This window comes from Momordica charantia (genome assembly GCF_013281855.1).
Source record: "Momordica charantia cultivar OHB3-1 chromosome 1 unlocalized genomic scaffold, Mcharantia_2.0 BLBB01000001.1, whole genome shotgun sequence".
NCBI classification, from domain to species: Eukaryota; Viridiplantae; Streptophyta; class Magnoliopsida; order Cucurbitales; family Cucurbitaceae; genus Momordica; species Momordica charantia.
Window position 1 is genome coordinate 23,218,374 of NW_028275157.1, and position 22,331 is coordinate 23,240,704.

General features: G+C 44.1%; 2 protein-coding genes, 1 long non-coding RNA gene and 1 other non-coding gene across 7 annotated transcripts; 3 read left to right on the plus strand and 1 right to left on the minus strand.

The window, feature by feature from the left end:
• Window positions 1–485: 485 nt before the first annotated feature.
• LOC111012316 (putative beta-D-xylosidase 5) lies at window positions 486–3,557 on the minus strand. Its single transcript, XM_088121108.1, is given in 8 exon segments — window positions 486–726; window positions 729–1,118; window positions 1,205–1,618; window positions 1,709–2,050; window positions 2,155–2,255; window positions 2,346–2,515; window positions 2,603–2,908; window positions 2,985–3,557. Coding segments are annotated over 8 exon segments (2,400 nt in total). The 5' UTR covers window positions 3,441–3,557; the 3' UTR covers window positions 486–505.
• Window positions 1,474–2,324, plus strand: LOC148213463 (uncharacterized). Its single transcript, XR_015789408.1, has 2 exons — window positions 1,474–1,612; window positions 1,696–2,324. It is a non-coding gene; the product is annotated as an uncharacterized LOC148213463 (long non-coding RNA).
• A 6,723-nt stretch (window positions 3,558–10,280) lies between the features above and the next one.
• On the plus strand, window positions 10,281–10,387 carry LOC148213464 (small nucleolar RNA R71). Its single transcript, XR_015793044.1, has one exon. It is a non-coding gene; the product is annotated as a small nucleolar RNA R71 (small nucleolar RNA).
• An 8,206-nt stretch (window positions 10,388–18,593) lies between these two features.
• On the plus strand, window positions 18,594–21,358 carry LOC111015692 (mitochondrial ATP-independent inner membrane protease subunit 1a). 4 transcript variants are annotated; one of them, XM_022290788.2, is made up of 5 exons: window positions 18,594–18,789; window positions 18,868–19,092; window positions 19,243–19,353; window positions 20,104–20,167; window positions 21,018–21,358. In XM_022290788.2, the coding sequence occupies exons 1-4, from the start codon at window positions 18,661–18,663 to the stop codon at window positions 20,164–20,166; spliced, it is 528 nt and encodes a 175-aa protein (XP_022146480.1). In that variant the 5' UTR covers window positions 18,594–18,660; the 3' UTR covers window position 20,167; window positions 21,018–21,358. The 4 variants fall into 4 exon arrangements, with proteins under 4 accessions (XP_022146480.1, XP_022146481.1, XP_022146484.1 ...); XM_022290789.2 differs by having other exon boundaries at window positions 21,057–21,358; XM_022290792.2 differs by having other exon boundaries at window positions 21,256–21,358.
• Window positions 21,359–22,331: the final 973 nt, after the last annotated feature.

A 22,331-nucleotide genomic window follows, 5' to 3' on the forward strand; every position in this document is an offset into this window, starting at 1 on the left:
ATTCAAACTAGAAACTAAAAATTAAAAAATTGGAAATCATAAACTAAAACCGCATGAATACCAAATAAATCCAAATTTTATACATTCAAAATAAAAAAGGAATTAAAAAACATAAGGGTGGAGCTAAATACATTTAGAAATAAGTCCAAATTTTATATATTCAAAATAACATACGAATTAAAAAACATAGGAGTGGAGCTAAAAACATTACCAATCAAGTGGGGTAATTCATGATTGATCAGAGAAATTATCACTGAGCTTAAGTTTACGTGAGCTACTTTGTCCTTTTTCGTTGCAATTATTTTTGTTCTTAAAATAAGTTTAGATTAGTTTAAATTCGTTATTCAGAACCCATTTTCGTTCACAGACATAGTAACAGATAATGAAATACTCTAAACCAAGAATTTTATTAACATGATTCACGCCATAGAAAATGGTACATCAAGATCAAACAAAACTTCTCTTCTAAAACCATCTTCTAAATCTCTAATCCCCTACACAAGCTCTAGTTCTTGTTAAAGCTAACCTCAACAGGGAAAGAAACATCTCCGTCGCCGACGACGATCGTGTGGCCGCCGGCCGGCAGCAGATTGTATCCGGTGAAATCAACCAGCCCCAAGCTCTTGCAGGCGCTCAGCTTAAACGTCACCGTTTGGCTCTCCCCCGCCTCCACGTAAACCCTCTGAAACCCTACCACCTGCTTGATGTGCGTCGAGGAAATCCCTTCGGCGGCTTCGAATACACGATCAGAACTTGGCTTCCGTCCCGATCGCCGACGTTCTCCACTTCGATCTCGAATTCGAAAGTCTCGGCGCAGGCCAGGTCGTTGATCAGCGCCGCGGCGCACCCGGGCTTGTACGCGTCGTCGTCGTAGGCGATGTCGCGGCACTGGACGGCGTCGCTCAGATCCACGGCGACGGATCGCTGCGCGGAGGTTAGGGTTCGGATGAAGCTGGTGTAGCTGAGGCCGTAGCCGAAGGGGTACACGACGGGGCCGTCGTAGAATTTGTAGGTTCTTCCCGGGTATCCGAGGCTGCCCACCGGCCGGAGCGGCATCGACGTCATTGGAAGCTGGTTCACGTAGTCGGCTTCGTACCATGTCACCGGTAATCTTCCTCCTGAAACAAGAACACCAAAATATTCGTCAAATCAAATGAAATTCAAATTATAAAAATGCTCTGTTCTCTCCTGAAATTCAAATTACCTGGGCTATATTTTCCGAAGATAAGTTCGGCGATGGCGCGGCCGCCCTCCTCGCCGGGATATCCTGCCCAGATAATGGCTTCGATGTTGGGATCACTTTTAGCGAAGGAGATATCGATGCCGCCGGCCGACAAGATGAGGAGAATGACGGGGCCTTTGGAGACGGCTGCAACTTGTTGGATGAGCTGAGTTTGGTAACCGGGAAGAAGAAGATCGACTCTGTCCAAGCTCTCGGCCTCCACCGACAGATCGATTCCGACTGCGATTACGGTGGCGTCGGAGTTCTTGGCGGCGTCCATGGCTGGAAATATGAAGGTGTCGTTTTTGCAAGCCACGTTCTCGCAGCCCATTTGGTAGTTCACTTTTGCAAATTCCGCCACCCCGTCCAGCGGAGACTTCAATCGGCATGGTACTCCTGCAAAAAAAATAACAAAAACCCAAATGATTTCAAGTACTGGGTATGATTTTTGACAAATCTGTTCTTTGTTATAGGCAGAATTTTGACCTGCATAGTTGCCGATCATGGCAGAAGTGGCATTGGCATGGGGTCCAACAACAGCTACGGTTTTGACATGTTTGGGATCAAGAGGCAGAGTGCTGTTATCATTCTTGAGCAAAACTATGCCTTGTCTGGCAGCATCTGTGGCCAATTCTATGTGTTCATCAGAGCAAATATCTTGTTTTCCAAGTGATTGGAAATTACGGTTGCCATCAAAAAATCCAAGTCTCATTAGAACAATGTATAGATAGTTTAGAGATCTGTCAATGTCTTTCACTCCCACTTTCCCTTGCCTTACTGACCCCTCTGTGTAATTTGGATAGAAAATTCCACAGTCCAAATCCAACCCTAAAAACAACAAAAAAATCAAAATTAATTGATGGGTTTTTAAGACAAATTTAAAAGAATATTACCCAGATGAAGGGATTGGAGAAAAGATTGAAAATTTATACCTGCTTTGAGAGTTTGAGCAACAGCATCTTCATTTGTGTCTTGGAGAAAATGTGCATCATCAACAAAAACTTCAATTGAGTCACAGTCTGAGACTATGTATCTGAATTAGAGAAGAAGAAAATGAATTATAATCAATATATATACACATATATTGATTAATTTTAATTGATATTTGTCTGTTATTAATTACCCATGAAGGTCCCAATTGCCTCTAATGGTGTCCTTCAAGAGAACTGGATCAGCACAAGTTGGAATGCCATTAACTCTGTTGTAAGAGCACATCACACTACTAACATCTCCTTCTTTCACACACATCTCAAATGGCTTGAGGAATGTCTCCAACATGTCTTGCTCAGTCACCTTAAGAAAAAAATACAGCAATTTCAGCACTTTGGCCTTAAAAAGTTTGTACGAGAAGTTAAAAGTGTAAAATTTGGCACGTCTTACCCTGGCATCGAAATGATAACGATCAACCCCGAGCCAATTGTCGACATCATAAGCAGCATAGTGCTTGCAACAGGCCGAGACCTTGAGAGGTCTTGAGTACAAATCTTTGGTGTTTTCAGTTCCTTGAACATCTTGAAGTCCTCTAACATAGTTGGAAGCGTATTTACCGACGACGAGAGGGTCTTCACCGGGCGTTTCCAAGGTTCGTCCCCATCTTGGATCTCGAACCACATTGATGTTAGGACTCCAATATGTCAATCCAGCCCTCCCCAGATTGTACATTGCTCTTGCTTCAGTTGACACAGCCTAATCAAAACAAAACACACCATGTCAAATTTCCATACTTCTAATCACAAGTAATTTGAGAAGCTTATAAACTTACTTCGCCAATTGTTTTCCAGAGGGCTTCATTGAAAGAAGCTGCAGTGGTAATGACAGTGGGGAAGCTAGTGGCACCCGGCACAACATCATCAAATCGGGTGCCGGGGCCGACGTTGGAGACACCGTGGAGAGCCTCCGACCACCAATTATACGGTGGCAGCCCAATGCGGGCTACTCCGGCAGCACGGTGGCCGAGTTGAGCAACTTTCTCAGTCAAAGTCATTCTATCTACCAAATCTTTAGCCCTCTCGGAGAAGGAGAGAGATGAGTCACAGAAGCGATATTGTGAAATGTCTAAGCCAAGATTGGCATATCTCGAAGAATCACAGACAAAAGTGAAGTTGTTAAAGGGTGAGGAGTCGTCGAGGGGAATTGTTCTTGTGGGGAAAACTCTGGCGTTAGCTGATACGAAGAACAAAGCAAGAATTGGAACAAGGAAAATTGATGGATTAGCCATTTTTTGTTGTGCTTTTCAGTAGAAAGAACTGATGGTGATGGATTGGAAATGGAAGCTTGGTCTCTATTTATACTGAGGCTTTTGAGACTTTTCAGATGGTTTGTTATGTAAGACTGAGAATTTGTTAGATTGTTTTGGTTAAGATTTTGAAGTCAAATTGGTTATGATCTCAAAAACAAAATCTGATTTTTCAAACTCTAACGTTTACTCTGTAAAAGAAGAAAATCTTAGTTCTGAATTTTTTTGTTTTGGCCATAAACTTTTAAGTTTTTTATTTTAGGCAAAAGTTTGAGTTATTTTAGTCATTTAGGCCATAAAGTTTATGTTGTTTTATTCATTTGCAGATTTTTTATTTTTATTTTTTTGCACTATACCCTGTAGCTTATACTAAGTACTTGAAATGATTGGGTCACACACGTCCTGTTTGGAAATAAACTAAAGTTTCTTTAATTAAGTAATTAATGAAAAATTAATGAGATAACTTTATTTTAGTTATCAATTTAGTTATTTTATGTATTTTAACTTTTAATGGGTTGAAAATCACATGTTTCTTTTATTTTTATTTCATGAATAAATACTCTAAAATTTTTAACTTCATAATTAACGAAAAATTAATGAGTCCGACTAAAATGGGTTTTTAAGTTAAGTAAATTAAAAATTTTGAAAGTTTTTGTAAACCACTGAATTATTAGATTTCTAAATTCAAGATCAGATAAAAAAAAATGGCAAAACAAAACAAAAATTTGTTATAACCTTATGGTAAACGAAAAAATAATAGGTATGTTCGGTAAAGACATGTACTGGTGCTGGCCTTTATCTTTTGTAGCGTTAGATTCTGGTATTAACAACCACGTTTGAATCAGTTTTAGAAATTTCAAATAAAACATGAAAGTCTACATCTTTTTTTAGTAGCTGATTTGGGGATGCAGTATTTATTATCAAGTTAAGATGAATACTATATGGCAGTGATATGAAATTTTTTGACAACACTTTAGAAGGGTACGCTATAGTTTGAAAAAGATTTGGCATTCAAACGAACCACCTGTCAAAATAAAATTTGGACACAACACCATTGATGATTTTATAACAAGATATTATATGATTTCTAGTATTAGTTACACTTATATTATATAATCGATTGTTCTTGGAACATTTGAATATAGTAAAATTTAGGAGAAAATATTTTCCATTCTTTTAGTTTTTATAGGGTTTCTAAGTTTCAAAATGTCACATGTCTTTACTCAGTTTTGAGTTTAGTTTCTATTCAGTTATTTAAGTTTCAAAAGAAATACCTCGAAGTAAATTGTATTATTTTACTTTTTTAACTCAACTGGGAAGATTAAATAAGTCCAACTATTTCAATAAGTTACACATAGGCTTATTGTAGAGCATCCATCAAGAAACTTCAGTTGAAACACCTAATAGCCTTATTTATTGATAGATAAGTGTTCACAAGTATTAAATACCGTCACACACACACACACACACACACACACACACACACACACACACACACACACACATATATATATATATATTAGAAATCTCTTATAATCAGTGAGATTTTGAGCTTTTGTATATAAATTTTTTAAAAAATACATATTGTTTGGGGAAGAGAATACCCTGGACACGTGGAAGGCCCCTATTGGTGCTCCAAGATGACTCATGAGTCATGCCCAGCTCGGACCGCCGAGATCACCACCATTAGCGTTGACAGATGCTAAGTATGAGGGCCGAGGTGAACCTGGCCGAGGTCCGACCTACCGGGAAGCTCGGTAGGGGCCGATGTGAGCTACTGTCAGCGGCGTGATTATCGGGTGTAACCGTCGGTCCCGAGATTACCGGGTGTAACCGACGGTCCCGAGATTACCGGGTGTAACCGTCGCGAGATTAGCGGGACTACCACCCATAAGTAGAGGACCTCACTCCACGATCAGGTATGATGATTTCTGACCTCGAACTAAACTAGGAATCCGACCTGTACTGACTTGATCGTCGGAGTGCTCACCTTTTTGTGCAGGTCCGCCCAAGTATCCAGAACGGTCCGGAGGACGAGTTCGAGCTGCAATCTGAAATACACTGTTGTGCATATCCTTGCATAAACATTTGGCGCCGTCTGTGGGAACGACAATCTAAGTCATCCCAATCCTTTTAAACCAATACGCGAGTGAAAATGGTTCAACCAGCAAACTCGACCAATACGGCAGATCGAAGGACTCTGGCCGCCAGCGATGCCCACCAGAGGGAGGACGAAGTAGCAGTGGTAGAGGGGCAAGGTCACGACGGCCTAGCAACAGAACCCCTCCGCAGGTCGGCACGAACCACCGCGCCTGTCCTACCACCTGCGCACCCAAGGACATCCAAGGCCACCCGTGGCCGAGGTGGGACCTCTAAGAAGGGCGCCCGGGGTCCAGCCCCGGCTCCACCAAGTGAGAACTTTGACGCACTCCAGAGAGAAATGGAGGCAATGCGCACACAAATGCGGTCCATGGAGGCAATGTATAAGGAGATGATACTAACTGCAGGCGCAGGGTCCCGATCTGAAAATCGAATGACGCGCATTGACATGCGGGAGCAAATGGGTTCCCACCTCGGCCCAGTCGAGGAGGAACATCCCGAAGACAACGAGAGCGAGGGGCACACTCGCCAGAGAGGAGACCTTCGTGAACACCTCAACAGAAAGAGAGGCTCATCTCTCCGAAAAGAACAGTCACCATCCCGCTCACACCAGAGCTCCAACCAGCAGGCTGAATCCTCTCGCAACCCAGTAACTCCTGCAGGAATGATTATAAGGGAGGAGTTCGATCAGCTGAGGGGCCAGCTCGACGATCAGGTGGAGGCGTTAAAGACCAAATGTGAGCAAAGAGAAGGTCCACTGAACGATGGCGACTTGGGAGAATCGCCCTTCACCTCGGACGTTTTGGAAGCACCGATCCCTCCGAAGTTCAAAGCTCCTACTGTGAAACCTTATGATGGGTCGAAAGACCCCAAGGATTATGTTGAGGTCTTTGAAGGCCTCATGGATTTCCAAGCGGCATCAGACGCAATCAAATGCCGCGCCTTTCAGATCGCGCTTACTGGCAGCGCGCGATTGTGGTATCGGAGACTGCCAGCCAGGTCGATCTCGACCTACTCTCAGCTGAGAAGGGAGTTCCTCGCCCAGTTCTCTTCTCGGCATTATGACAAAAAGACAGCGACCTATCTCGCCACCATCAGACAGAAGGAGGGTGAGACGCTGCGAGAATATGTCACCAGATTTCAGGAGGAGCAGTTGAAGGTCGCACACTGCTCCGACAACTCGGCCATGTGCTATTTTCTCACCGGTCTAGCCGACGAGGCCCTCACGGTGAAACTTGGAGAGGAGGCCCCTGCCACCTTTGCCGAGGTGCTTCAAAAAGCGAAGAAAGTCATCGATGGACATGAGCTCCTTCGAACCAAAACCGGCCGACCCGAACGAAAGATCGGCCGGGGCAGAAGTGGAAAAGATATAGATTAGACAGATCCCAAGTCCAAGGACAAGGGATCCTTTTCCAGCGGCCGAGCTGAGTATCGGAGGGCGGAGAACGGACCTACCAGGAGCCGACCTTACGAACGCTTCACCCCGACCACGATTCCAATTTCCGAGATCCTAACGAACATTGAGGAGTCTGGAATGGAAAAACTACTCAAACGTCCTGAGAAGCTTCGGGGAGCCCCGGAGAGGCGCAGCAAGGACAAGTATTGCCGCTTCCATCGGGAGCACGGCCATAACACGTCGGACTGCTGGGAGTTGAAGCGCCAAATTGAGGATCTAATTCAAGATGGCTACTTCAAGAAATTTGTGGGAAAGCCCAGGACCAGCTCGGCAGAGAAAAAGGAAGAGCGGAAGCGTTCGAGGACGCCGCCCCAGCGCACTGACCGACCTGCGGTCATCAATACCATTTTCGGAGGGCCAAGCGGGGGTCAGTCCGGACATAAAAGAAAGGAGTTAGCTCGTGCAGCCAGGCGCGAGGTGTGTATCATCAGGGAGCAGAGGCCGACCTGCTCAATCACCTTCGACGGTGCAGACTTGGAGGAAGTTCACCTGCCCCACAATGATGCACTTGTGATCGCTTCCTTGATTGATCATGTGGTGGTCAGGAGGGTGCTGATAGACGGAGGCGCATCTGCTAACATCCTGTCCTTACCGACCTACCTCGCCCTGGGATGGACGAGGTCGCAATTGAAGAAAAGCCCGACACCGCTGGTTGGGTTCTCCGGAGAATCAGTCATCCGAGAGGGTTGCATCGACTTGCCGGTCACGCTTGGGCAGGACCAAACTCGGGTCACCCAAATGGCCGAGTTCGTGGTGATTGACGGTAGATCGGCCTATAATGCCATCTTTGGGAGACCCATCATCCACTCATTTCGGGACATTCCCTCGACACTTCATCAAGTTTTGAAGTATTCCACCCTCAATGGCGTGGGCACGGTCCGAGGAGAACAGACCGCTTCAAGGGAGTGCTATGCCTCTGCACTCAAAGGCTCATCGGTCTGCGCCCTTGAAACTCTCACGAGTAGGGATGGGATGCTCGAGTTCGAGGCCGACCTGCCGAGGAGGGAGTTTGCCGCACCCACTGAAGAGCTCGAGCTTGTTCCTCTGCTTAGTCCCGAGAAGCAAGTAAGCATAGGAACCAAGCTGGGGGCCACCGACAGAGAGGAGCTAATCCACTTCCTCAGATCCAACTCAGATGTCTTTGCGTGGTCCCATGAGGACATGCCTGACATTGACCCGAAAATTATGACGCATCGCCTCAGCATAGATCCGTCATTCCGACCTGTCAAGCAAAAAAGAAGACCTATAAACAAGGAGCGGAGTGATGTAATTGTTGAGGAAGTTAGCAAACTTTTGAAAGCTGAATACATAAGAGAAATTTTGTATCCCGAGTGGCTCTCCAATGTTGTATTAGTTAAAAAATCTAACGGAAAGTGGAGAATGTGCGTAGATTTTACGAACTTAAATAAGGCATGCCCGAAAGATTGCTTCCCACTGCCGAGGATTGATCAGCTCGTGGAGCCACAACCGGGCACGAACTACTCACCTTCATGGACGCCTACTCTGGGTACAACCAAATCAAGATGCATGTCCCAGATCAAGGTCATACCGCATTCATAACAGACCAAGGTCTGTACTGTTACAAGGTCATGCCCTTCGGTTAAAAAACGCAGGAGCGACCTACCAGAGAATGGTGAACAAAATGTTCGCTAAGCAGATCGGCCGGAATATGGAGGTGTATGTGGACGACATGCTTGTCAAGAGCAAGCAGTCTAAGTCGCATCTCTCCGATCTGACCGAAGCCTTCGAGGTTCTGAGGACATATCAAATGAAGCTCAACCCAGCTAAATGTGCCTTTGGAGTCTCTTCGGGAAAATTCCTTGGCTTCATGGTGAACAATCGGGGAATCGAGGCCAACCCCGAAGAAATTAAAGTCGTGCTCGAGATGGAGGCACCTAAGACGCTGAAACAGCTTCAGTGCCTCAATGGCAGGATTGCGGCCCTGAACCGGTTTGTTTCAAGATCGACAGATAAGTGCCTTTCTTTCTTCAAAGTCCTACGGAGGAAAGGGCCGTTTGAATGGACAGCGGAGTGCGAGCAAGCATTTCAGCAGTTGAAAAGCTACCTCTGTTCGGCACCTTTGCTCGCCAAGCCCATGCCGGGGGACAAGCTCCAATTGTACTTAGCAGTGTCTGACAGCGCCGTCAGCTCGGCCCTAATCAGGCAAGAGGAAGCGCGGCAAAACCCGGTCTACTACACAAGCAAGGCTATGACGGGGGAGTAGGGGTAAAAGAAGGCTGTACCTGTGGAGGAACACTCGGGGTGTCCTCATTACCTTTTCTAATATTTTCTTTTTCTGGTGTTGTTGGATTTTCTGGTATCTTTACAATTGGTTCAGTGGACGGAATCTGTACATCTGTTGTTGGCATTGTTGGTCCATCATATGCCAGTCCACTCCTGAGGGTGACAGCTTTGCACTGTTCTTTCCCTTCTCGTTTTGGTAATTCAGTATGGCCTGGAAAAGAACCTTGTGGTCTATTCTTCAATTCATTGGCGAGCTGTCCCAATTGGGTCTCGAAATTCCTCATTGATGCCGCTTGGGATTGTATCACTGCGTCGGTTCGGGCCATGTACTCCTTCATCATATTCTCAAGATTTGAGTTGTTATTTTGAACTGGTGGAGTCTGTGTTCTCTGATTATACTGCTGTTGCGGTGGTGGGATGTATTGCTGTGTAGGTAGAACATAGGACTGTTTGTTCTGCTGGCTTTGCCCTTGATTAAAACCGCTCGAACCTCCTTGACCTCCCCATGAGAAATTAGGGTGGTGCCTCCAACCTGGGTTGTAGGTGTTCGAATATGGGTTAAAGTTCCTATTGTTCCCATGTCCTACATAAAAAACGGAAGCAGGGTTATGTGGACAATTATCATAAATATGGTTTTCACTGCAAAATGAACAAATGAGATCGTTGACTTGGCAAACAGGGGCAGGAGTGCAATAATCCGACTGCACAGGTTGTATCGGCGTGGCTAATGGATTTTTTATTCCCAATGCCATCTCTTTTAGCCTCTGGTTCATTGTAACCATCTCTTTTTGCATCGAGGTCGCAATGTCCAGAGCCAAAACTCCAGCTGGATCTTGCTTCTTTGGTGCTGCCCTAGATCTTTGCGAACACCATAGTTCGTTGTGTGAAGCTAAGTCATTTAGGATGTCAACTATCTCGTTGAATGTCTTCTTTGTAAAAGCTCCGTTGGCAGCATTGTTTAGCATCATCTTAGTAGGATGATCTAAACCTCTAAAGAAATGTTTATCTGGATGCATGCCGGCAAGCCATGGTTCGGACATTTCCTGATTAGTTCTTTAAATCTTTCCCACGCCTCGTGAACAGGTTCACGATCATACTGTCTAAAGGAGATGATCTCCTCTCTGATATCAGCGTGGCGAGTAGGTGGGAAGAATTTTGTTAAGAACTTCTCCACTAACGACCCCCATGTGGTGATGGATCCCGGTGGAAATGCATTGAGCCATGCTCTAGCTTGGTCCTTCAAAGAAAATGGAAAAAGTGTTAGTCTCAGAGCATCGTCTGTTATACCAGGTAATCGAAATGCATTTGCAATTTGAATGAATGATTTCAGATGATCATGTGGATCCTCATGTTCCTGCCCTCCAAAATGTCCAATTGTCTGCAACATTTGGAACATCATTGGTTTAAGCTCAAAGTTTGTGTGGGCTGGAATAGGGTTGACTATCCCTGAATCAAAGTTCTGAAAAGCCGTGGCGGCATATTCTCGCATTGCCACGTCTCTGTTGTCCGCCATCTGGATATGGTTGAATTCATCATTTCTTGCATGATCCCTCATATTACCGTTAACAGCAGGTGGATCAACCGGATCACGAGGTGGAATATCTGCCATTGATGTGCTCGTACTCTCTACCTCACTTTCAGGACTGATTTCACCTTCTCTCTCTTTTTGCTTTTCTAGTTGTTTTCGAAGTCTTTGCTCCTTTCGAGTTTTTCGAAGGGTCCGCTCAATCTCAGGGTCAAGGGGTAGAAGAAAAGATCTTGTGCTCATGCACTTTAACTTACCCTTGTGAGATAAACGACCAAAAATATAGAACAAAAACGGTGGATGGAAATTACACCCAACAACAATTCACAAAAATAAAAACTAAAAGAATTTGAAAATAATTTTAAAACTAAAGTCCCCGGCAACGGCGCCAAAAACTTGACTGGGCGTTTATGCTGAACGCACGCACTAAGCGTGGTAACAATTATATAGATGCAATCGCACACCTGTCAGAGTAATATAAAATGGATGGAGTATCCAAGTATCGATCCTCAAGGACTTCTAAATAATTTCCAAACTCTAAAGTTTTAAAGAATAGTGAATGTTGAAATGAGTGATTCTTGTAAAATGGGAAGTGGTCACAAATAATGGTTTTGGATTTGGGATTTGGACTTAAAATGATAAAACCTAGCCCGAATTACTTCAAGTTAGCCAACAAAGAATCAAGGACATGCTAAGGATAATATGCATTTTACTTTAGAAACCAACGACTACGCTTCTCACTTGACTTATGTCTAAGCAAGTTCAAAGTCCTAAGACATTCCCTAATATGTCTATTATGAGAGATATCTTAGTTTTAGGATGGAAATAGTCGCAACCTCGGGTTAAGGTCCTATGTCTAGGCTACTTAAGCGGAACCCTTATGTCTAAGGCGCTCCTCTCCTCGGTTTAACCACTCAACAATGCAAATAAGCAACCTTTTCAGTATTGACTTGTTAAGACTTACAGTGGCCTTCTCTAAATCCTAACTTTTTGGGAAAACATGTTGAGCAATGAATGGAAAGCAAAAACACTACTTCTTAGCAACCCTTTTTAGACATAAAAGGCTAACTATCCATAACTGGGCTAGAGACGGGAATTTAGAAAGACATATTGAAGAAAATACAGCAAGTAAAATGGTTGAATGTGGAATGCATGTGTGAAAAACAAAAGTTAACTAACGGAGAGTTTTTATCGGGATTGAGAGCTTCGCCCTTCTCTTTCAAGCAAGGGGGAGTGTCACGTGCTCTTTCCTCCAAAAACACAACTCTCTTAACTAAAAATAAAGTAAAGGCAAAGGGAAGATAAGCAAAGTGCTGGATTTTTATATATTTGAATAAGTAGAAAATGACTAAGTACAAATGGAAACAAAACAAAGCTCAATAAAGGAATGTAAAGTGCTCGGGATTTAAAAACCAAAAGCAACTAATGAAAGCAACTCAAAAGTACTTAGAAAGCAACAAAGAAACACTAAAAAATGATCAAGAGAAGGAAGCAAGGCTTGATGATTTTGGTGGAGAAGTTGCTGGAATTTATAGCTGTGCAGAATTGGTTAGGTAGGTCCTAAAACGATGGTGAATCACCCATTTCCAACTCTTTTGACTGACCAAATCGTGCTCAAACTGATAGTGGAACACTTCTTCTACACGTATGCATCGGTTGGAACCACCAAAACGCATTGGAAGACGCGTTTCATTAAGGGCAAAGTTGGAAGAAAACCAGTTTTTCTGCAGGCTTCCCAGGCGCCTGGCGCCTCCCATGTAGGTTTTTCCGTCTTTTTGCTTCTTTTGATTAATTTGCACTCCCAAATGGTCCTAAAATGTCATAAATACAATATAAGCCAACCACAAACCATAATATATGAATTTTGCATGAATTGGAACTCAAACGACCGAGAAAAATCCGAAACAAAGCTGAAACATAGTAAAAACAGCATCTAAAACCTTCTTTTTACGCATGTAAACAAGCGTAATCAGTGGACAATCTATGTCGACGGATCCTCCAATGAGAAGGGGTGCGGGGCCGGGGTCCTCTTGCTCGGACCAGGAGGCGAGCGATTTGAGTATGCCTTGCGGTTCGGCTTCCGGACTTCTAACAACGAGGCTGAGTATGAAGCATTTATTGCCGGCCTGCGAATCGCTAGAGCATTGGGGCCTCTTGTGTTAAGGTCTTCAGCGACTCCCAGCTGGTTGTGAGCTAGATCAAGGAAGAGTACCAAGCCAAAGACTCCCGAATGGAGAAGTATTTGGGCAAGGTCAGATCGTACCTCGTCTAATTTCGAACTTACGAAGTAAGCCGGGTTCCCCGAGCAGAAAATTCTAATGCCGACGCCTTGGCCAAGTTAGCATCGGCGTACGAGACCGACCTGGCCAGGTCGGTCCCCGTCGAGATCTTAGATAAACCCTCGATCTCAAAGCCAGATCTGATGGAGATCGGCGCTCCAGAGTCCTCATGGATGGACCCGATTGTGGACTTTATTAGGGGCAATTCACCACAAGACCCCAAGGAGCGCAGAAGGTTGGCGAGGCAAGCAGCTCGGTTCGTGGTCCGAAGTGGAGCGTTGTACCGACGCGGCTTTTCCCTGCCTCTATTGAGATGCCTAACCCCTGAAGAGGGCCTATACGTCCTCAGAGAAATCCACGAAGGAGTGTGCGGCAATTCTTCAGGCGCCCGGTCGCTGTCAGCCAAAGTGATCCGACAAGGATACTATTGGCTGACCCTCAGCCAGGACGCCAAGAAGTTCGTTAGAACTTGCGACAATTGCCAACACTACGGAACCATAATCCACCAACCTCCCGAGCTGCTCACCCCCATCTCGGCCCCGTGGCCATTCGCGCAGTGGGGGGTAGATATCATTGGTCATTTCCCTTTGGGCAAGGGCCAGACCAAATTCGCTGTGGTTGCTGTGGATTACTTCACAAAGTGGGCCGAGGCCGAGGAGCTCTCCCACATAACGGAATCCAGAGTCACATCCTTCGTATGGACAAATATCATATGTCGCTTTGGTATACCGCAGGCCATTGTGACGGACAATGGGAAGCAGTTTGACAACGCTAAGTTCAAAGACTTTTGCAGCAAGCTTGGCATAAGTCACCTTAGCTCGTCCCCCGCACATCCGCAAGCAAATGGGCAGGTGGAGGCAGTCAACAAGATCATCAAGCGAGGCATCAAGCTTAGACTGGACTCCAAGAAAGGCAGGTGGGCCGAGGAGCTACCGGAGGTTCTATGGTCGTACCGAACTACCCAAAGGGAATCGACGGGTGAGACCCCGTTCTCCCTGGCCTTCGGCTCCGAAGCTGTAGTCCCGGTTGAGATCGGCATGCCATCTGACAGAGTAGAGCATTACGAGCCTACGGCAAATGCGGAAGAGCTGCTCCTCAACCTCGACTTGTTGGAAGAAAGAAGAGCAATGGCCCAGCTACGCCTGGCGGAATATCAGGGCAGAATGACCAGACATTACAACGCCTGCGTTCGACCTCGGACCTTTCAGGTCGGACATCTGGTCTTAAGGAGGGTCCAAACCCATGTGGGTGCCCTTAATCCGACCTGGGAGGGCCCGTTTGAGGTCAAGGGCATAATCCGACCTGGGACGTACGTATTGGCCGATCTGAAAGGAGACGTCCTCGCGCACCCGTGGAACGCGGAGCACCTGAAGCGTTATTATCCTTGAAATGCCAAAAGGGTATTCAATGGATCTGTAAAAACTGTTTCACAAGAATTATGATCGGAATAAATGTGATGATTTAATTTCATGATTCCGAGCTCGACCAGAAATTAAATGGGGGCCACGGACTCCCACGCGATCACATTCCAGCAGTCGGTTAAAATTCAACCCTCCAAAACCTAAGGGTACGAGGTGCGATGCCAAAACCACTGATGAACTTAAAATTCGAACCTTCAAGGTAAAGGGACGATGTGAAAAGTTCAAAATGATCAAGCCTCTGAACCTGAGGGTACGATGTACGATATGAAGAACAGCTACGGACTTAGGATTTTAGCCTTTTAACGTTTTTAAGTTAAGGGTGCGATGTTAAAAAATCCAGAGTTGCTGCAATGCATTGAAAGCTAGACAAAGATTCAAATTCAAACTTTCAAGTTATTTTAATTGAAGGCGCGACCTCAAAAGTAAGAGGTGCGAGGCGACATTGGCTGCAGTTCAAAGAAAAAGCAAAGAAGGGAAAGATGTTGCCAACAACAAAGTAAAAACAAATGGGAGCTTCTTTATTGAATGGGGAGCAGAGCCAAGGCTTATAGACCTTGCAGCTCTGCCCTGACACTTACAAACAAAAAACAAAAGAGAAGAGAAGAAAGACAGCGAAAAGCCTCTTGAAGGGTGGTCGCCTAAGCGCCTGCTTGAGGAGCGCCCTCTTGAGTGGTGCCGACCTGATCCTCTTCGAGGTCGGAGTAGTCAGAGTCCAGATCTCTGACGTACTTATCCACCAACGCTTGGGGGCCAGGGGTGCCGCCATGCCCAGACGCCCACTGCTCGGCATACTTCTTCTTCAGACCACCGAGATCGATCTGAAGGTCAGACATGTCGGAAGCAATGCCCTTAATGAGGAACTTGAAGCCCGCGTCAGAGAAGTCTTTGGCAAATCCATCGAAGTCAGGATGTTGCCTAAACGATTCCTCCAGTAGGACTCCATTGCTGAGACGCTCCTTCACCGTCTCCAGCTCGGCAGTCGCACGCTTCAGCTACTCCTCCTTCGCTTCAAGCGCCTGGAGCATGTCGTCCTTCTCCTTGAGGAGTTGGAACTTCTCCTTCTCCAAGCCCCTGGTGATAGCATGGGCAGCTCGGAGCTGGGCCTTGCGTCTGTCCTCTTCCTTCTTCAGCAGCTCGGCCTTGGTCTCCACCTCGGCCTTCAAAGTTTCCACCTCAGAGTGAGCCTTCAGTAGCTCATCCTTCATGGTGGAGGAAGCAGCCTCCAAGGCAGCAGAGAACTCCTTTTTCTCCCTCGCTGCCAGAGCTTCCCTCCCATCCAGCTCGGCCTTTACAGCCAGAGCCGATTGAATGGAAGCAACAAACGCCTGAGAAAAGGTACAAAGAAGAGAATTAGACCGAGCTACCTGTTAGGTAAATTAAGCGAAAATGGAGACACTAGTCTTACCTCAGCAGCGTAGTCGATGGTCCTCTGCAGAACGGACCCTGGGTCGCTCACAAATTTGGACGCCCTCCTTAGGCAGTGGTCCAAACTTGCGGCCGAGATGCGGGACACCTGGTCCCTCACCCCAGAACTTGACGGCTCAACTCTGAACCGTGCCGTCACATTGGACATCCCGCCCATCCTGGCCTCAGGATCGTCCACCCGATCTGCGTAGCTCGCAGGCAAGACCCCACGAGCTCCGACCTCCAAGGGGGAGGTTGTCTTCTTCTTCTTCCTTCTTCGCTTCAGAGGGACTTCCTCCCTCACCTCCTCGCCCGAAGGCAAGACGTCCACCGCCTCGGTCTGATCCCTGGGGCGCTTCTCCCTCGAGGGACCCCCAGAAGACTCCAGCTCGATCACTGGGGTTGGATCTTCCGAGGCTGGCCCTACCACAGCGGGAGTGGCAGGTTTCGAACTCTGGGCGGCCTCAAGAGCATGGGATCGGCCCTTGGACTTGCGCTTCACGTTGCTTGCAAATCCGCAAACCATGGCTGCAAAATAAAAACAGGGGTCAGCACAAGGTTAGAGGAAAAAGGAGGGAAGCAAGCTCGGCATACCAAGTTCGGAGTTCGGCCTTGAGGATTCAATGGGATGAACTGTGGGGTTGTAGTCTAGCAGCCCGGACTCAAGCAGCAGCTTGTCGGTCACCAAGGTTCCGACCTTCCTACCCCTCGGAAAACGCTCCTTGTAGTATTTCAGCGTGTCGAAGGAGGCTTGCGTAAGCTCGAGGACTGGTCGGATTGAAACTGCACAAAGACAAAATTTGAGTCAGACCTGAATAACAAGAAAGAAAGTTATCACAAAAAGTAAGAACTACTTCGTACCTAGGTTCCCAAACCTAGTGGGAACGTCAAAGAAGGAACAACCTGACTCGTCCTTTGCAAGCCATTCCCCAGAAGCGTAGAACCACTTCCTCACCCATCCCTTGATGGAGGTCGGCCCCTTAACTATACCGCCTGCGCCTTTCCTTGCGCACATATAGAACCGACCAGGCTTCTTAGCTATCCTTTTCGCTTCGAAGCACGCGAGGAGTTGGTCTACGTCCAACAGCTCGGCCTCATCACTATCTCGAGCTCGTAGCCAAAAAAGGATGGCCAAAGCGAAAATGACACCCCACCCATTGGGAGCCACTTGAGCCGGAGCCAGCCCTGTTCGGAATAGAAACTCTTGGACGAAAGGGTGAAGGGGAAGTCTGAGGCCGTACTCAAACATTTTGAAGTAGAGAGTGACCCATCCCTCTGGAGGATTGTCAGCTCTCTCCCCCTCCTCCGGAATCCTAAGGAGAATGTCCTCAGGGATAGCGAACCCCCTACGAAGGGATCCGAGGTAGTGCTCAGGTAGCCTAGAAGGGTATTCCAAACCCTGACCCGAGGTGGAGGCATCACTATCCTCCCTGTCATCGGAGAACCTAAAGTTTTCTATCTCCTCGAGCTCGTACTCTAACCTACGAGCCAAATCCTCATCGGATCCTAAGTTGCTGCTAAAAGAGGACGACATGGCAACTACGTTCGAAAGAGAAAGTGAGGGAAGAGACCGACCTACCAAGGGTTCGAGCTACCTTCAGATCGAACTCCAAGAATTCAGGGAACGTAAGGTATGACTTGAGGGATTGGGTGTATTTATAGCTTGTCGGAAAAATTTCCCCACCGTACACGTGTCATCAACGAGCGGCTAGGATCCTCCCTAAGATCCGAAACGTCGGAATATTTGAATATTCCGACGATAAATCTCCCGCAACGACTATATTTTCCCACGAATAGGAAGTCGCCACGCGTCCAAAGCAAGTCGAATGAACTTCTCTGCCAGGTCGAGATCGGACCAGACAGAGAGGGGGCCAATGTTTAGGGAAGAGAATACCCTGGACACGTGGAAGGCCCCTATTGGTGCTCCAAGATGACTCATGAGTCATGCCCAGCTCGGACCGCCGAGATCACCACCACTAGCGTTGACAGATGCTAAGTATGAGGGCCGAGGTGAACCTGGCCGAGGTTCGACCTACCGGGAAGCTCGGTAGGAGCCGATGTGAGCTACTGTCAGCGGCGTGATTATCGGGTGTAACCGTCGGTCCCGAGATTACCGGGTGTAACCGACGGTCCCGAGATTACCGGGTGTAACCGTCGCGAGATTAGCGGGACTACCACCCATAAGTAGAGGACCTCACTCCACGATCAGGTATGATGATTTCTGACCTCGAACTAAACTAGGAATCCGACCTGTACTGACTTGATCGTCGGAGTGCTCACCTTTTTGTGCAGGTCCGCCCAAGTATCCAGAACGGTCCGGAGGACGAGTTCGAGCTGCAATCTGAAATACACTGTTGTGCATATCCTTGCATAAACACATATATATATTTCAAAAATTATGAAATAAATTGCAAATACTTAACTTTAAAAGGTGTGTCTCATTTTTACAATTTAAATTGGTGCGAATACGACATCATAATTTGGAAAATAAAATTATAAAATCGCCATAATGATCAAATTGAGGAATTAAGAAAATAAAGAATATACTACTTTAAAACACCTTCAAAAAAAAAATTATACTACTTTGAGTCGTTTATACCTCCAAAGGCCCAATAAGGCCGAGATAGCCCATTTTCGGTACTGGGCCTCTAATGGCCCAATAAGACCAAAAAGAACACGCCCGAAGCTGAGCTTCGGCCGATCGCTGCGGTGCTTGGGTCTGTGATCACTGTTCAGTAATGTAAAAACCGAGAGTCTGGTGAAAGAGAGGGAAATGGCGGGACTGAGAAGACTGGCGCAATTGAAACCGATAGCCGTAGAAGCGGCGGCCGGAACAGTTTTCGCCGCGAAGTTCCTGTGCGGCCTTCATGTCGCCAACACTTACGTCTGCACCGCCGCTCTCGTAAGTTGAAACTCTCGTCTCTGAAATCCATGTACATTTTTGAGGGCTCGGTTGACCGTCCTGTTCCTGTATGTGTAGACCTACGGTCCCAGCATGCTCCCTACTCTGAATCTAACCGGCGATTTCATTTTGGCCGAGCGAGTCTCCACTCGCTTTGGCAGAGTCGGCGTCGGAGACATTGTCCTCGTGAGGTCCCCTGAGAACCCTCGGAAAGTGATGGCGAAGCGCTTGATGGGCATGGAGGGCGACTCTGTTACCTATGTTGTGGATCCGAAGAACAGTGATAGGTGCGAAACTGTTGTGGTATGGCTGCTTAGAATTGCTCTTCCGTGCTTAATTTAAAAAAAAAATTGCGTGTTTTTTAATTGTTGTGCTAAGAATTGTGCCCTACATTTGGCTACTGTAATTTCAATTTCATTCTCATATTGCTTTAGAATGTGAATGTGTGTGTAGGTTCCCAAGGGCCATGTTTGGATAGAGGGAGATAATATTTATGATTCAAATGATTCAAGACGTTTTGGGGCTGTCCCATATGGTCTTCTGCAAGGGAAAATATTCTGGAGGGTGAGTAAGATTGATTTCCTTCTTCCCTCATTTGGTTTTTTCTTTAAGAAGGATAAATGTTCTATTTCCTTTTCATCCAGCAAAGTGGTCGTTGGTCCAGTAATAATATTCAATTTGTATGGTTCTTGGTTCTGTTTGCATTAGTTTATGAGGTGATAATGAAGTTGAAAGTGTAGAATGTAGTATCTTGGATAAGGAATTTAAGATAATGGTGAGTAATAACTTTATCATTATTCATCTATATCTTGTTTACCATGGTAGATATTCTCTCAACTGGTTGGTTACAACTTAGGCTTGTTTGGGAAACTGCTGGCAACAATTTTCTGCTTTTAGAAACTTTGATAGAATGGCTTGTAAAAGTTAAAATTATTCACTTGAAATCTGTATTCGCAGATCAATAATTTTGCAAAAAAACAATTTGTTTTGCAGTAACTTGTGAAAAAAAAAAACTAAAAAGAATAAGAGAAAACTAGTACTTAAAAGGGCCAGAGACTAAAAATTGCTGTAACTCATACCAAATAGTCATAGATGAAGCCCTACATCTAGGTGAAATTATGAAAGAAAACTTAGTTTTGTGTATTTACTAATCGCACTTTTATGGATTTATGATTTAAAATTTGTAAGTTACAACTTGAGCTAAGTATTCTCTGTTCATTTTAGATTTTGGTATCTGATTTTGGTTGTAGTTTGTAAGTATGTAATTGCTTTTTTTGGTCTTAAAATAGCTTATAATATCTTTCTTCTGTGTAGATATGGCCACCTAAAAGTTTTGGACCGTTGGAGAAGAGAAAATCGAATGAGACTGTTTTGTGAGGTAAGCTCAAGTATTTATTAGGTAGAAATTCAACCTTTTGGTCCATGGATGCCTTCATGTCAGTATGTCACTTGTTATATTTTTCATTGTCATTTGGGAATTATTTATTATGATTTATTTGATGACATTCTCATTTTGTGCTTCTTTTTAATTCTATTATTTGAACAGTTTCTGATTGAAAAGAATCACTTTTGAACATTTGGTTATATGGACACTAGTTAGGTTATTGTTTTTTAGAAATATTTCTAATTCATTGAATTCTCGACAGATAATGACCTTAATTGAACAAGATCTATTCTATTGGTTGTACATTTTTGTCATTGAGCTCTAATGACTTATGGACAGAGAAAGTATGGTTTCCTCTTTTTATCTAGTTTCTAATTTTGCAAAAAGTTAACAAGCTATCCCTTTTTTCTTTTTAATATTGTATATGAGTCTTGTAGTACACATGAACATCATGTAAAATGAGAACCATGAAAATTCTTAATGAAACTTCTGTAAAATATATTTTTTTCTCTTTTAAGGGTAATAAAAGCATTAGATATAGCGAAAGTGTCAACAAAGAAGACTTGGTAACCAAATGTAATTATTTTTATTTTTATTTTTAAAATTTTGATTAGTTGTTGTAACTTGTAAGCCAAAGGTTTTTATTTCCCAGTGAGGCACACGATGATAACCAAGCAAGTGAAAAGAGAAAAATGGAGATTGTTTGTTTTGTTCTGGTGTTGGATATGAACACATGAAGAAAATTTCACAAATTCAATTTCGAAAACTTTTTGTCTATTTTTGATCTTCAGAAGCTATTTCTTTATCGTTGTCGTTGTATTCATCGATATTGCTTCATCTCTAGATGTAGGTGTTGTATTCATCAATATTGCTTCACCTCTAGATGTAGGTGATTTACGAAGACGTATCGGTATTCTTCATCTTGTTATGAATCTTCATTAGTTCATTCCAGAATTCTTTCTGTATTTCTCATTATCTATTGAAGCCTTGCTGATTGAATGTTCCTGTTCTCTTCCTCCATCACAACTCATCTCTCAAACATTTTCCAATCTCATGTTAAACTATGAACGACAATCAAACAGAGTCATTGAGAAGGGATCCATAGCGTATGTAACATGTTCTCCATTTTGTTGTAAGAGGATGTCCGTTTTTTTAATCGACAACGTTGTAATCTTCCTTGGTCTAGTATGATCTTTGTTATTGTTTCCTTGCCAAAATATATGTGTAGAAGTACGATCTCTTTTTGTTAAACTTGAACAGGAGTTTGGATGAGGATCAGATGAGATTTTTGTCCTCCAAACTACATGGAATAAAGGAAAAGTTTCCCATCCTCAAACAAATTCTATTTCTTAAACTCTATTAATTTTTGTTTTAATCGTAATTGTAAAACCATGTAGAGTTTAATATAGGAGGCCTGCCCATAGAAAACTGCAGTATACAATGGGAAAGATTCTTCCTTGTAAAACTGAGAGAATAAAAACGGAAAGAGAGAGAATGAAGTTACAGAGTCAATTAATTAGAAAAAAGTTAAAACTTTAGTTTTTTTAATATATAATTTCCATCAATTTCTAAAAGTTTTAATTGTATATAAAAAATAATAATAATAAATTTAAGCAACTCGCGCAGAGGATTTTTGTTTTTTTTTTTTAATTGAGGGAAATCAAATTGATTGAACACAAATATTATGATTGCTTCGCAGTAAATTTAAAATGTTCAATATTATGTAGGTTACATGATAAATATTTAAAACAATTATAGTCATGAGGAAATTAATTGTAACAATGTGCATTACAATGGTAGATTGTTATTTGAAAATATTAACACTTGAATTTAGTGATTAAAGCCACAATTATTAACAGTTTCGTTTTTACTTTCATTTTTAAAAAATCAAACTTCCTTAGCAAATTTTTTGTTTCCTAATCTATTTTTGAAAAAGTATTTTCAAAATTCTAGCTAAAAAATAGTAGTTCTAAAACATCTTTGGAAAAATTTTTCCTTATCCTAAATCAAGATTTATCTTTAAAATTTTAGTTTCACTTAATTGAACTCTAGACTATTATTTGAGAAAAATAATATACTCTCAACTTGGCTAAGTAATGAAATTAAATTAATACCCTCCATTATTTTATAAATAGTTTTAATTATGACTAGTTTACTG